The sequence below is a fragment of the Lepus europaeus genome, chromosome 14, assembly GCF_033115175.1.
Source record: "Lepus europaeus isolate LE1 chromosome 14, mLepTim1.pri, whole genome shotgun sequence".
In the NCBI taxonomy this organism is placed as follows: Eukaryota; Metazoa; Chordata; class Mammalia; order Lagomorpha; family Leporidae; genus Lepus; species Lepus europaeus.
In genome coordinates this window covers 34,094,041-34,110,102 of record NC_084840.1, presented here as the reverse complement: position 1 = coordinate 34,110,102, position 16,062 = coordinate 34,094,041, and the positions used below count along the sequence as shown (strand labels likewise).

Here is a 16,062-nt window from a genome sequence, read left to right as displayed (position 1 = left end):
TAGATGATAGATTTCAAACAGTACAAAAAAGCTGAAATAATTCAAAAGTTGGCTTTTTTCTATAGACCAATTTATTTATTTGAGAGGTACAGTTACAGAGATGAAAAGACAGAAGGGTCAAAAGTTGTTTTTAAAAGATTTACTTGAAAGAGTTACAGAGAAAGAGGGAGAGAGATCTTCCAACTGCTGATTCACTCTCCCAGTGACCACAATAGCCAGGGCTGGGCCAGACCAAAATCAGGAGCTTTATCCAAGTCTCCCATGTGGGTGGCAGGGGTCCAAGCACTTGGGCCATCTTTTGCTGTTTTTACCAGGTCATTAGCAGGGAACTAAATTGGAAGTGGAAAAGGGGAGATATGAACCAGCACCCAAATGGAATGCCAGCATCCAATGCTGGCCCCCAAACTTTTTTACATTGATTATATGTTGAAATGAAATTGTAGATACTGTTGAGTTAAAATTAATATTATATATCTATATAATATTTATCATAAATACATATTTATATATTATGTTATATATTAAACAGTAAATTCATATGATTCTTTTGACTATATTTTGTGGCTACTAGAAAATTTTAACTTATCTATATGACCCACATTTATAGTTTGAGTTGAATTTTTCTTTTATTTCCCCTCTAGGGTGAAAAAGTTTTATTTTATGTATAGTTATTATTACTTTTCTACATTTTCTACAAACTCAATGGCAAGGCAGCATAATGTAGAATCTTTTTACTTTTTTTAAAAAAGTGTTATTTAGTTGAAAGAGTTACAGAGAGAGGTAGACAGAGAGAGAGGTCTTCCATCTACTGGTTCACTCCCCAGATGGCCAGAACTGTGCCAATCCGAAGCCAGGAGACAGGAGCCTCTTCCAGGTCTCCCACGTGGGTGCAGGGGTTGAAGCACTTGGGCCCACTTCTTTCCCAGTAGCAGAGAGCTGGATTGGAAGAGGAGCAGCTGGGACTAGAACTGGCACTCATATGGGATGCTGGCACTTCAGGCCAGGGCTTTAACCCGCTGCGCCACAGCACCAGCCCTGAATCTTTTTACTTTTAACAGAAATGTTTAATTGACACATACTTATGGTGGGGTACAATGTGACATTTCAATACATGTACATAATGTGTAATGATCCGTTTAGGATAACTGGCAAATCTAGAATCTCAAATATGTAGTTTCTTTCCTCTGAAAACATTCAATATCCTCTCCACCAACTATTTTAAAATATCAAATTGTTGTCAGCCATAGTTACTGTACCATGCTACAGAACACTAGAAGTTACTCCTCTGGGGGTGGGGTATTGTGTGGCAGTGGTGAAGCCAAACCTTGAAATGCATATGTCCCATTTTGGAGTGCATGGCATCAAGTCCTGCCTTCGTTTCTGATCCAGTTTCCTGCTGCTAATGTACCTGGGAAGCCACAGTTGATGGTCCACGTACTTGGGTTCCTGCAACCCATGTGGAAGACACAGACAGAATTCCTGGCTCCTGGCATCGATCTGGCCCAGCCCTGGCTGTTGCAGGCATTTAAGGACTAAACAAGTGGATAGGAGACCTTCCTCTGTCATTCTGCTTTTCAAGTAAATAAATGTAACAAAATTATTCCTCCTATCCAATTGAATCCTAGTATCCACTAACCATCTCTCCCATCCTCCCTCCCCAGGATCTGGAAACCACCACTCATATTCTATTCTTCACTTCTTTGAAATCAACTTTTTAGCTTCCACATGTAAGAGACAAGAAGTTTGCACTGTATTTCTATGGAATAGTCTTGTTTTCAAGTATTTAAACAGAATGGAATCAATCACCTGCGTTAACAGTTAACAGCATACCTTACAAGGACTTTAAATGTAATCACAATAGATAATAATGTATGAAGCCTTAGTAAAAACAATAGGAAGACAATATTTTACTAACTCCTATCAAAAATCCTCCTCCTCTCAAAAAAATTTATCCATACTTTCAAGAATAATTCGTTTTACAACTTTCACTTCCGTATCACAAAATTCATATAGTCTTTTGTCTGATGGACACATATTTGAAGGCCTACCATGCACGAGAAATTATTCTAGGGCCTGGCATGATTCTGTCCTGAGTGCTACTTCTTGCAGCAGCAGCAGTGTTTTTGTTTGTTGTTGTTGTTGTTGTTGTTTTTTGACAGGCAGTTAAGACAGTGAGAGAGAGAGAGACAGAGAGAAAGGTCTTCCTTTTCCGTTGGCCCACCCCCAAATGGCTGCTACGGCCGGTGTGCGCCAATCAGGAGCCAGGTGCTTCCTCCTGGTCTCCCATGAGGGTGCAGGGCCCAAGCACTTCGGCCATCCTCCACTGCACTTCCAGGCCACAGCAGAGAGCTGGACTGGAAGAGGAGCAACCGGGACAGAATCTGGTACCCCAACCAAGACTAGAACCCAGAGAACCGGCACCGCAGGCGGAGGATTAGCCAAGTGAACCACGGTGCCGCCCCAGCAGCAGGCTTATCTCTGTCCCCATTTTTCCCACCTAAGTTCATTCCACCACCTCATGAAGAATCAATGGACATGAATATGAGCCCCTTGAAGTACCAGAACTACCTTTTCAACTGTGAACTAAAGGCCAACAAAGATTACCACTTTGTAGAGGAAAATGATGAAAACGAGCAGCAGTTATTTTTAAGAACGGTCAGGTTAGGTGCTGGTGCACAGGATGAACTGCACATTGTTGATGGCAATGAATTATGAAGGCAATCCAATTAAAGTAACACTGGCAACTTTGAAAATGTCTGTACGGCCAACAGTTTCCTTTGGGTGCTCTGACACATGGTCTTGATGTTGAAATGCAGTTCAGGGCCTATGCGTATTAGTGGCTGTGGAGGAAGACACTGAGTCAGAAGATGAAGAGGAGGACAACACAAAGTATTAAGAATATCTGGGAAGCAATCTGCCCCTGGAGATGGCAGCAAGATACCACAGAAACAAATACAGCTTGTTGCTGATGAAGATGATGAAGACGAAGATGAGGAAGTGTAAGCTGAAGAAAAAGCTCCAGTGAAGAAATCTATATTAGACACTCAGCCAAAAACATACAAAAATCAAACCAAAATGGAGAAGACTCAAAAACATCAACACCAAGATCAAAAGGTCAAGAATCCTTCAAAAAACAGGAAAAACCTCCTAAAACACTCAAAGGACCTAGTTCTGTGGACAACATTAAAGCAATCATGCAAGCAAGTATAAAAACTGTGGTTCACTTCCAAAAGTAGAAGCCAAATTCATCAATTTTTAAAAAAAATTTTTTATTTGACAGGTAGAGTTTATAGACAGTGAGAGAGACAGAGAGAAAGGTCTTCCTTCCGTTGGTTCATTCCCCTAATGGCCACTACGGCCGGCGCTGATTCAAAGCCAGGAGCCAGGTCCTTCCTCCTGGTCTCCCATACGGGTGCAGGGGCCCATGCACTTGGGCCATCCTCTGTTGCCCTCCCGGGCCGCAGCAGAGAGCTAGACTGGAAGAGGAGCAACCAGGACAGAATCCAGCACCCCAACTGGGACTAGAACCCGGGGTGCCGGTACTACAGGCGGAAGATTAGCCAAGTGAGCCATGGCGCCGGCCTAAATTCATCGATTATGTGAAGAATTGCTTCCTGATAGATGACTGACCAGGACAAAAAGTCTCTTTAAGAAAACAGTTTAAATGGTTTGTTAAAGTTTTCCATCTTATTTCATTTCTGTAACAGTTAATATCTTGCTGTCTTTTTTATAATGCAGAATGTGAACTTTCCCTACAGTGTTTGGTAAATGCTGTCCAGGTTCTACTGCCAATACTCTGTTGACCTGGGGCAAGTGCTGTGGTATAGCAGGTTAAGTGCAGCCTATAGCACCAACATTCCAAATGGGCCTCAGTTCGATTCCCTACTGCTCCACTTTTGAGTCAGCTCCCTGCTAACACGCCTGGGAAAGCAGCAGAAAAACGGCCCAAGTGCTTGGGCCCCTGCACCCACGTGGGAGACCAAGAGGAAGCCTCTGGCTCCTGGTTCCTGGCTTCAGTCTCCCCTGCTCCAGCCATAGTGGCCATCTGGGGAATGAACCAGCAGATGGAAGCTCTCTCTTTCTCCCCCTCTCTCTGCAAGTCTGCCTTTCAAATAAAATAATCTTCATAAAAACAAATAGAACATGTTGTCCAAAATGCTTAGTTTTTAAAAATGAAACTCCACCCTTTGCTTGGTTTTCACTGCATACGGAATGTTATGATAGGACACAGTAAACCTAATATCAATCATCTTAAAGCAAAGATAGCGACTGTTGAAGTTTCTGTGTATTTTGGAATTATAAGACCAGGCCAGACCAGCCTATATGGCCCTGTTGGCCTGCATCAGAACCAGACTGTTTTAATACTGCAATAGAGTCCTATTTGATACGGCAACTCATTCTTCATCTTTCTCCAAATCTTAACTATACAAAATCACATTCTTGACTATTTAAACTTACTTAATTTTCCAGATTTATTTAACTATTAAGGCAACTTTTTAATCACTGATCATTAAGAATAACATGCAGTTAAAAGGCACAAATCCTAAATTATTCAGTTTGATGGGCTTTGACTGTTTTGTACATTTGTTTAGCCACTTACAGAGAAAGATCTCAAACACGAATCTGTTTCGCAGGAGTTTCCTTACATGCCTTTGAAATAAATGCCCTATTCCCACTCAACCTACCTCCCTAGGCAATCACTGCTTTGGGTATATTGTTTTCGATTTCTTGCATGTTCTAAAATTTTACTACTCAAGATATGGACCTACATCAATATATGGAGTTTTACACTACAATGAAAATCAACACTGCTTTCTTCTTCAAGTCTTGCTACAAAAATTATTTCAGCTGAAATAATGTATACTTAGTAACAAAGTCTATTTACATTCTGATTGAAGTTCAGTATTTCAATACAGACAGCCCTATAACAAAATTTGCTCTTAGCAGCCACTCAGCTAAACCGGTAGCCCTGGAGGAAGAGGAAAAAATGGAAAGAAGCGACTTGGAGCAAGCTTAAATGTGAAAAATCCCTTTTATTACTTTTAAATTCAAGGAGTTGTCTCAGAGATGACCTTTCCTATCCCTCCCCTCTGCTTCTGCTTCCCTCTAAAGCACTCATCACTCTCTGGCACATTATACATGTCCTTTTTTTTTTTTTTAATCTTTTTTTATATCTTCCCTGACTAAAGCATAAGGACAGGACAGGTATTTATTTTACTCAGTGCTATTCCCAGAATCTACAATGTCTGGCTCATAAAAGGCATTCAATAATTATAGACTAAATAAAGTATTTATGAACACAGTAAGCTCAAATCAAGTATCAGCAACTTTTCATGCAAGACTAAAGCTGTTTATTGATGCTTTCTAGTTTAACTTTTTAGTTTTACATACCAATATAAATAACTGGTACATAATTATATTGAAGTGTTTACAGAAACATGTTTTTTCACGTGCCATAATCTAAATTATAATTACCTTATTTAAAGCATGTCCTACATGAGGGTCACCATTTGCATAAGGAGGTCCATCGTGAAGACAAAATTCTGTCTTTACTTTTCTTTCTCTTTGCCATGAATAAAGTTCTGAAAATCCACATTTCTGTTTAAAAAGAACAACGTGTAAACATCATATAAACACATTGTATTCCTGAATCTTAGCATATATAACAGCCAACATTTGCTTAATTCTTAACCCATTCCGATCCATTCAACTCCTAAATACAAAAGGTGAGGTTTCTGAAATGCACAGCTAAGGACTCTTAAAACTTTTCAATGATTTCCCAGGTTAAAGTCTAAACTCTCCATGTGGTAGACAGGACCCTATAAAGGTTTAGTGGGGCGAGGGGCCAATAAGTTAAGTCCCTACCTATAAAGCTGGCATCTCATGAATGGCAGCTCCAGTCTCAGCTGCATCATTTCCAATACAGTTCCTTGCTAATACACCTGGGAAAGCAGCAGATGATGGCCCAAGTGCATGGACCCCTACACCCCTACTGGAATCCCAGATGGAATTCCAGAATCCCGCGTCTGACCTGGCCCACTCCTGGCCATTGTGGCCACATGAAGAGTGAACCAGCAAATGGAAGCACTCTCTCTGTAACTCTGCCTTTCAAAGAAATTGAGAAATTTTTAAAATAAAACTCCAAGGTTCGGTCCACCAAGTTCTTGGGCAGCCTCCCCACCCCTCCGTGCCAGGACGCTGAAGGACCTGTAGATCCCCCCTAAAGCATATCTTTATCCTTGCTACTCTCTGGCTTCAGCACTTGGCAATCCCTAAATCTGGAACAACACTCCCTGCAATCCCACTCCCCTTCCCTCACTTGCTGAGTGAGCTCATGGGCCTGTCTCCTCATCTGAAAATAACATCTCTCTCTTACAGGGCGGATGTAAAGATTGAATGAAAAAGTCAAACTGTCACACTTCCTAGCATCCACAAGGTGCCGTGTCAAACTCTTTAAAAAATTAGATGAGCAAAACAGACTTGTTACCTGGAACTAGTTATAAGAATAGAAATTAGATTTTTTTTTTTAAGACTCTGAAAGTACAAAAACCAACAAAGCGAATTCCTGCCCTTACACAGTTCAGTCTACAGGAGACAGATGCACCGCTTTGTACAAGGAGGACCCGGAGCGGTCCTGCGCCTTTACCTTTCCAACTAGGGGCCTCACGGTACAAGGGTGGGCTTCCACTTCCCCTCAGCCCTTTGGCTGTTTGTTTCTACGTGTACAGAGGAATTAACTTTTATAGGTCTCCGGGACCGACTCCAAGGTCGGTTTCTTTGGCCTATGTAAGAAGCAGGGGCGTGCATTCGCTACATCGCGCTCCAGAACCTGTCCCAACTGAGACACCTATCTAGAGGTTCCTTCACTTCGGTTTTCAAACAAAAAACTGTAGGCGAGCGGATGATCTCCCCCGAGCGGGCCACAACACGCGCGCCCAGCCGCCGGGCCGGGCCCGCTGACCCCGCCCGCCCCGCGCTGAGGCGGGCCCGTACCTGCTGGAGCGCCAGCTCCGTGTCCGGCTGCTGCCGGCCCAGCAGCTTCATGGGGAAGCTGGTCTGCGGCAGCAGCACCGTGTCCCGGTACCTGCCGCTCTCCGGGTTCGTCTGCTGGCTGTTGGCCCCAGAGACGGAGCGCACCACAAGCCTCCGGGTCGTTCCTCGCCACCCGGGGCGGCGCGGAAGGCGGGGCGGCCCCCACAAACTCCGGGCCGCGGCCAAGGTCGACGCCCCGGGCCCATGACGACGCAGACCCCAACGCATGGCGGGCCTACCCAGCAGCGCCCACCTGTTTAGCGCAAGGACTCCCTACCGGGTTTTGGGACACAACTGCACTAAAAACCCCCAAGACGCGCCGTGCGTGAGTGCGCACGCGCGGGGAGCACGGAAGGGGCGGGGAGCCGGCGGGACGCGCAGCCCAGGCGCAGTCAGCCAGTTCCGGGTTTTCCCTGCCGCCGCCGCCGCGACCCACGCCCACCGGCTCACGTGCGCATCCCGCTGCACTGCCTCTTAAAGAGACACATGCACGCGCACGCTTGGCAGCTATACCAACGCTACAACACATAAAGAATTAAAAAGGTGCACTTTATAGACAGAGAAGGCCCAGGAGAGCCGAGACAAGGAGCCAAAAGGGATCTGGTTGGTTGTTTCAACGTTGCATTCGTTAGAGAGGCACGGACAACCCTCTAGGTTCAATAATATTGGCTGTCATCTCTCCTGATTTCTCCCAAGGTCTTAGTAAACTCAGGGCACCTGTGCTCAGCTGGAATCACAGAGTGAGTGTCTCCATTGGGGTTGGTTTTTGGGCCTAGTGCAAGAGCTGAGTTCAAACCAGTGGCTGCCCATAATTTTAATTAACTAAAGATTCCCTAAGCACTTGTCGCAGCCTACTCCTATATAACAGAGGTGGGTTGTTTTGTTTTTTTTTTTTTTAAGACTCTGAAATTACAAAAACCAACAAAGCGAATTTCTGCTCTTGTTTCTGATGGAGTCTGCTGTGGTTGGTTGCCCACTTCTTAACACTTCAAAACTGTTACTACTTCATTGTAAAAAATACCTTTTGGGAATGGCCATCCTGATTGTAAAACACAATATTCAGAGCAGATGTTTACATAAATAAAAAAATTAAAAGTGCCATATTTTTGACAAAATAGAAGAAAAAAAAGAGCAAGATTTTCTTTCTTTCAACCTAAGGGAAATTTTATTTAGTCTTTTAACAAGACTCTAGCTTAAAAACCTAGTAGAGAGAGAAGGCTCAGGAGAGCCGGCTATCAGTTCTTGTCAGTCTTGGAGATGAGGTCATCACGGATTCCAGTCAGTTTGTCATTCTCTGTCACCTTCTGCTTCAAGGTCATCTCCAGAGACTGGATCTGCATCTGTGTCTTCCTCAGGCTTCCCTGGAAGGCCAAGGCCTCTGCTTGGCCCTTGCTCTTGACCTACACAGTCTCCAGCTTGAGCTTTTCCTCAGTGTGGGCCTCCTTCTGGACCTCACCAGGTTGTCCTCCACACACTTCTTCAGCCACTCCGTGTTCCTGCAGTAGCCTCCAATTGATATAGACAGGCTGATAGGATTAAATCAATTAGATTTGTAAGCTGGAGACCATGGCATCCCCCATGCCCCCTTTCATGATCTCACCAGCATGCCCACCTGCCAATCAGACTATGTAACCATGCCCCTTTGGAAGTGAATAAAAGGCCTGGAGCACAGTGGGCCCCTCCCTTGTTATTCGCAGCCTCTCTGCCTCTGCCTATCTGTGGCTGCTCCTAATCAAATGCCTTGCTCCACCGGGCTCCTGGGCTGCTCTCTGTCTGGTATGGACCCAACTTGTGCTTCTAGACTTCTTTCTCCCCTAAATAAAGTCCTCACTTTTCTGTACATTTCTTTCACTGAAAGAAGAAAGAATGCAGGCATGAGACAGGGAGCAAAGTAGCAAGGTTTTATGGGGAACAGGGCATCCATCAGAATGGAAGGGACAGAGAGTGTGCCCAGTCTCTCAGACTGGGGGAAATCGAGGTTACACAGTTAAATGGAGAGAATACACCTGGCAGGCCAGGCCTGTGGCTCAGCGGAGAGCAGAGAGCTGAGCTCCCAGTCTTTGTTTTGACTTGGGCATATAAGGGAGACAGGGTCCAGGTTTCTCCTCCCCCCCCCCCCCCTCTAGGACAAAGGGTTTGCTGAGTGTAAATTAGGAAATTCTTCCCCAGGTTTGCTGGATCTGGGCAGAGGGGCTTCCCCTTAGGGTATCTGTGAAAGTTATATTGCCCCATGTTATCAGGCCAGGTAACCCATTTGGTCCTGAGGAGAGATTTCTCTTGGGAGCTTTCCTTATGGGAAAAGGCTGGGACCACCTGGAAGGTTATCAGGGTCTGGGCAGGACTTTGAAGTGTAGATGCTGGTTTTCTCAGGCCCCTCTCGCACACACACAGGCTAATTTCTAGCTTCCTACCTAACAACACTATGAGTATTCTCATTTTCCAGATAAGAAAACTGAGGCACTGCAGAGTTAAGTAACTTGCAAGATCATACAACTGGAAGAAGCAGAGCTAGAATCAAAATCCAAGCAATTAAGCTACAGTGCTTATGTGCATAGTCACCACACTATATTGCCTTTCCTAAACTATAGAAAATATTTAAAACATATAAAAATACATATAAACAACATATATAAAGTATGGCTACAGGGGCCAGGCTGTGGCACAGCGGGTTAAAGCCCCAGCCTGCAGCGCCAGCATCCCATAGAGGCACCATTCAAGTCCTGACTGCTCCTCTTCCGATCCAGCTCTGCTATGGCCTGGGAAGGCAGTAGAAGATGGCCCAAATCCTTGGGCCTCTGCACCCACGTGGAGACCTGGAAGACGCTCCAGGCTCCTGACTTTGGATCAGCTCAGCTATGTCCGTTGCAGTCATTTGGAGAGTGAACCAGCGGAATGGAAGACCTCTCTCTCTCTAGCTCTACCTCTCTCTGTAACTTTCAAATAAATAAAATAATTCTTTAAAAAAAAAAAAGAATGGCTACAAATCAAAAAGAGAACTACAAACAACCCCATAGAAAAAGAAAGACAAAAAAGCACAGGCAATTCAAGCACACAAAAAATGAAAATGAAGACAGGATGCATAATTTTAGGGTTTTGAAAGCAGGCAGTTATTATGTGGAATAAAGAAGTTTGATAACAGGGCTTGGGAGACAGAGCAAGTGTGCTGTGAAATACACACTGCTTTTCTGAGTGGCAATTTGGCAAATCAATGACCATTTAAAATGCACTTGATCTTTGACCTTCGCAGGGCACGCTGTAGATCTGGAAAGGGCAGAGCACTTTACTCTTCAGGTTGGCTGATCATGAAAGGTGCAGGTGGCACAAGCTGCTAAGCGACTTGGTGCACCGGTTCCGTCTGTATCCCTCCGCGATCAAGAAGTTCATGCCAGCGAAGATCTGTGGCTGTGGGCACACACCCCTTGAGAGGTTCCGTGGTCCGCATCTTTGCGCGTCTTGTGCTAGCCGAGCGCCAAGCTCAGTGCGCGCTGCGCTCCCGGCTCGTTGACCTGGGCGACCTGCGGGCACCCGGCGCAGCAGACGCCCCGCTCTCGCGCTGGCCGAGGGGGTCACGGCCCCGGTAGCGGCCTGCAGGAGGAGGGCGACTCGCTGGGGGCCTCGCCACGGTCTATGAGGACGCGGAGCTGCAGCTGCGGCGGAGAGGGCCGCCGACGGAGGGTTTAGAAGAGCACAGGGGACTGGGAGGAAGCACACTGAATTCTGCGTCAAGTTGTTTTGTGGCTGGGGAGGTGGAGACGGCTGGCTCGGTGGACACCCCGAGACCCTGGACGAACCCCTAAGTGAAGCAGCCGCAGCCGCGGAGCCCTGCTGCTAACCTAGCGAACACTTTTTTTTTTTTTAATAAAAGAGTCAACTGCGCAAAATGGAAAGGAAGACACCCAAAACGAGCGTCAGTCTCCGAAAGTAGACACGCCTTCCGCGGCAGGCCGGGGGACCGGCACCTACGGAGAGCTTGGGGAAAACACGGAGCCAAGGACTCTCCCTGCGGATCGCATCCGGCGGGCCATCGAAGCAGCCACTGTGCGCTTGCGCCGAAGCCGCCGCATGCCCAGTGGCTGCGGCAGGGTTGCCCTCCAGCCCCAGATGACCTCCTGCGCTAGTGGACGCCGAGAGGGACCTTTGGCTTCCTAACGCGGTTGTCGTTGTCCCTGGGGTGTCTTCTAACGTGGTGGCTCTTCGTTTGTCGCTGTAAGTCTCCCCTGCCTGTCGGATCTGAGTAGCGTCTTGATTTGTGCACAGGTAACGAGAGTTAGGTTTAAAAAACTAAGCAAAAAAAAAAAAAAAAAAAAACCACGCAACTTTATGTGAATGGATTGCCCCTCCAAATATCCCGATTTTGGACTTTTTTTTTTTTTTTAAATTTCTTTATTTACATGAAAGTCAGTTACACAAGGAGAGGAGAGGTCTTCCCTCCGCTGGTTCATTCCCCAGTTGGCCGCAATGGCCAGAGCTGTGCCGATCTGAAGCCAGGAGCCAGGAGCTTCTTCCGGGTCTCTCACGCGGGTGCAGGGGCCCCAGGACCCGGGCCATCTTCTACTGCTTTTCCAGGCCACCGTAGAGAGCAGCCGGGACTAGAACCGGCACCCATATGGGATGCTGGCACTGCAGGCGGCGGCTTTACCCGCTAGGCCACCGCTCCAGCCCCCTTGGGCTAAGGCTCTTGATTTTTCCTGGATTGTCTGTGCTTTTCGTGCTCTGGGGTCGTCTCGTAGCTGTACTTTACGGCAACAACAAGGCAACAACAAGACACTGAATTCGTTCGGGCACCCAAATTTAGAAATCGTCTTAGTACTAAAAGTACTTTTCATGAGACTATCAGATGTTCTTCTAGGTGATATTTCTACATATTTATAGTCATTCGTGATTTCTTTGGGCTTTCCTGGAAATATAATTGCTAGTCTCTCTTTTTTTTTTAAGAGAACATTTTACTTTTACCGAGATTCTCAAAGCCCTCCTGAGAGGTTTCACTGCTCTCTTCTCCATATCAGCAGTGCTCAGGAGCATGGTCCCCACCCTCTTTGCAAACAGGGCAGCCTTTTTCTTATCTATGCCAGTCTTACAAATTAACAATCACTTCTCTTTGCTTTCATTTGCATTTTCGGAACGTGTCATACATTTTAATGATCATTGTTTGTCTTTTTTTCTAGAAATTGCTTGGTCTTGTCCTTGCTAATTTTTCTTTTGCATTATTCATCTTTCACATATTGATGTCTGAGAGCCCTTTCCAGACTAGCCCATTTGTCTACTTCATGATACAAGACTTTTAAAGATCATCTTGCAGTTACCTAATTGTTTATGGCATTGTGGCTAAGTAGAAATTTTAATTTTTGTGCAAATTTGCCATTATTTATCAGGCTAATAAGGCATTTCATTCATGTTATAGTCTCATACCATTATGGGTTCATTTTTTAAAAAAACATACATTTTCTAGTCCCGGTCAGGGCACTGATCCTGTCCCGGTTGCCCCTCTTCCAGGCCAGCTCTCTGCTGTGGCCAGGGAGTGCAGTGGAGGATGGCCCAAGTCCTTGGGCCCTGCACCCCATGGGAGACCAGGAGAAGCACCTGGCTCCTGCCATCGGAACAGCGCGGTGCGCCAGCGGCAGCGCGCCTACCGCGGCGGCCATTGGAGGGTGAACCAACGGCAAAGAAAGACCATTCTCTCTGTCTCCCTCTACTGTCCACTCTGCCTGTCATAACAAAAAAAAAAAAAAAAAACAAACAACAACAAAAAAAAACCATACATTGACCTAGAATATATTTTGATACAAAAAATGCAAAAGGACTTAACATTTTTAGAGTTATCAAAATTATGTGCAATTGATTTTCCTCTGTGATTGGAAATATCAGTTAGTGTTTGAGTCTTTTTTTAGTGTAATTCATTAGTGTCTCTAGCTAAACTGTTTTAATTACAATTTTATGTATTTTGATAACTGATAGAAGTATATTTATTCATTGTTCTTTTTTCAGAATTTACTCTGTCATGCACCTATTTTTATTTTTTTTCCAGAGGATTATGAACTTTAGCATCATTTGGCCAGGGTCTTAAAGATAAATAATTTTGGCCGGCGTCGTGGCTCATTAGGCTAATCCTCCGCCTGCGGCGCAGGCACACCGGGTACTAGTCCCGGTTGGGGCGCCGGATTCTGTCCTGGTTGCTCTTTCTCCAGTCCAGCTCTCTGCTGTGGCCTGGGAGTGCAGAGGAGGATGGCCCAAGTGGTTGGACCCTGCACCCGCATGGGAGACCAGGAGAAGCACCTGGCTCCTGGCTTCAGGTCAGCGCGGTGTGCCGGCCACAACGCTCCAGCCACAGTGGCCATTGGGGGTGAACCAACGGCAAAAGGAAGACCTTTCTCCCTGTCTCTCTCACTCACTGTCCACTCTGCCTGTCAAAAAAATAAATAAAAAATAAAAAGATTTTAAAAAAAGATAAATAATTTTAGTATTTTAATCGGAAACACATTAGTTTTATAGCCCAATCCTCATATGCTCACCATCTTTATATTGAATTCAAGATACCTCTCCCAGGCTATGATAAGAAACTGGTTCTTTGATTCCTGTTATTTTTCATCCTTCTAAACTAGCCCCATTGGCAGTTATAAAGATTTCTTAAATAGATGGGGTGTTAGGTTGATCATTTTGGATGTTATGCAACCCTTTTTCATATCTACTCTATACCCAAGGCCAGAATATTGTGAAAAAGAACTCATTCTCTGATTAAGAGTCCTGGTGATTATCATACTGCATTCTGAAAGTCAAAAGCTATTGCAAAAGTTATAAGAACTTTGTCTCCTTATCACTGCCTCATAGTCAAAACTTAGGACATAATTTAATAGTAGTATTACTAGCTAGTCAGTATTATTTCAGGCTTAAAAAGGCAAATGCTTTACAGGTGTTACTCATTTAATAATTGTAACACCACTATATTGTAGGTACCTCTGTTGTCTCCATTTTAGGTTTAGGCACAGAATTTCAGTGTCTTTCTCAAGACCATGCAGCTAATGTGTGCTAGGGCCAGGATTGGAACACAGGTATTTTGTTTTCAGAGCTTAACCACTATGCTGTTGACTCAGCTTTCAGAAAGGCCTGGTCATAAAGGGTAGTGTTTTTAGCACCAAGGTGTAAAATTAGTAGAGAAGGGAGTACAGTGGGTGTAATTTGAACCGCTTTAAGGAAGTTAACCTGCATTCAACTAGTTTGGGCATTGTTCTTTGTCCACCTGTAGCATCAAAAGGTAATTCTCATATGAGCACCTGGAGAGGACACAATTAAAAAGGCAAGCAGGAACCTCTTTCATAGATCTTGTGTTTTAATAATATGGTTAACTGCATTTTCTTTATACTAAGAACCAAAAATTGTATCCATTTCTTTTTTTAAAAAGAAAACTATTAGAGCTAAGGGATAATGCTATTTCATTACTTTGGACCAGAGAAGTATATCAGAGAAGAATGCTTGACATACTGTCTGGCATATAAACACATCAAGAAGATTTTATAATTAGCACAGCCTTGGCAATAGCTGCCATTGCAGTTACTTTTGTTTTTTCTTTTGCTGCTTTAAACATTTTCTGGAAATTGAAGTCCTTTCAGACTCTTGCACAATGCTGAGTCAGCAGCTGAGGCTCTATCATTATTTATGTTGTAGAGAGTGACCTTGCTCCTTTGTTTTGCCAGATGTAATCATTTTAATAAGATTAAGACGTGCCAGGAGTTCTTGACAGATTTAAAATAAAAGGTAATTTCTAGACCTCAAAAAAAATGCTTGAAATACTTCATTTGCCAGCTAAAAGTGATTTGTGGAATCTCTCTTTATGAATCGGTTAGCTTTATTTATATCAAACTTCATTTTTTTCATTTTTCTTAAATTTTTTGTTTTTTAATTTAATTCTATTTATTTATTTATTTATTTATTTGACAGGCAGAGTGGACAGTGAGAGAGAGAGACAGAGAGAAAGGTCTTCCTTTGCCGTTGGGTCACCCTCCAATGGCCACCGCGGCCGGCGAAGCGCGCTGATCCAAAGGCAGGAACCAAGTGCTTATTCTAGTCTCCCATGGGGTGCAGGGCCCAAGCACTTGGGCCATCCTCCACTGCACTCCCGGGCCATAGCAGAGAGCTGGCCTGGAAGAGGAGCAACAGGGACAGAATCCAGCACCCCGACCTGGACTAGAACCTGGTGTGCTGGCACTGCAGGCGGAGGATTAGCCTGTTGAGCCACAGCGCCGGCCGCTGAGTGCCTTTTGTATCTCACACTTGGACATACCTCCCTTCTTCAGCCCCATGGCTCCCAACTGTTGGGTTCTTGCTGCATGGTGGGGCTGCTGACAGCCAGTTCAAATAAACTAGAAACTCAAAAAAAAAAAAAAAAAAAACTGGTTAACTAACCAAATGGCTGCTATAACCAGGGCTGGGCTAAAGCCAGGACCCCAGAATTCTGTCTAGGTCTTCCACGTGGGTGGCAGGAGCCCAGGTGCTTGGGCCATCTGCTGCTACTTTCCCAGGCACATTAGCAGGAAGCTGGATCTGAAGCAGAGCAGCTGGGACCTGAACAGTACTCAGATATAAAAAGCTGGCATTGTATACAGTGGCTTAACCCACTATGCCACAATGCTGGCCCCTGCATACATTTTGTGAGGGAAGCAGTAGACAGATAAAAACTAAAAGTTTTTCTTTGGATTAAGAAAATACCATGGCCGGTGCCGCGGCTCAACAGGCTAATCCTCCGCCTTGCGGCGCCAGCACACCAGGTTCTAGTCCCGGTCGGGGCACCGGATTCTGTCCCGGTTGCCCCTCTTCCAGGCCAGCTCTCTGCCGTGGCCCGGGAGTGCAGTGGAGGATGGCCCAAGTGCTTGGGCCCTGCACCCCATGGGAGACCAAGAGAAGCACCTGGCTCCTGCCATCGGATCAGCGCGGTGCGCTGGCCGCAGCGCGCCAGCCGCAGTGGCCATTGGAGGGTGAACCAATGGCAAAAAGGAAGACCTTTCTCTGTCTCTCTCTCTCACTGTCCACTCTGCCTGT

General features: G+C 45.2%; 2 protein-coding genes across 8 annotated transcripts in view; one reads left to right on the top strand and one right to left on the bottom strand.

The window, feature by feature from the left end:
* Positions 1-7,364, bottom strand: part of IARS2 (isoleucyl-tRNA synthetase 2, mitochondrial) — a 77,064-nt gene extending 69,700 nt beyond the window's left edge. Inside the window, exons 1-2 of the mRNA XM_062210373.1 lie at positions 6,994-7,364; positions 5,476-5,598 (exon numbers count right to left, since the gene is read on the bottom strand). Coding sequence (XP_062066357.1) covers positions 5,476-5,598; positions 6,994-7,260 — 390 coding nt within the window. The 5' untranslated portion in view covers positions 7,261-7,364. The remainder of the gene's footprint in view (positions 1-5,475; positions 5,599-6,993) is intronic.
* Positions 7,365-10,945: 3,581 nt separating this feature from the next.
* Positions 10,946-16,062, top strand: part of BPNT1 (3'(2'), 5'-bisphosphate nucleotidase 1) — a 29,544-nt gene continuing 24,427 nt past the window's right edge. For 2 of the 7 annotated variants that reach the window (XM_062210364.1, XM_062210363.1), the window contains exon 1: positions 11,060-11,238. The gene's annotated coding sequence lies outside the window, so the exon portion shown is untranslated. Of the gene's footprint in view, positions 11,290-16,062 lie in introns of all 7 variants that reach the window. The other 5 variants (XM_062210370.1, XM_062210368.1, XM_062210367.1 and 2 more) reach the window with 5 other exon arrangements.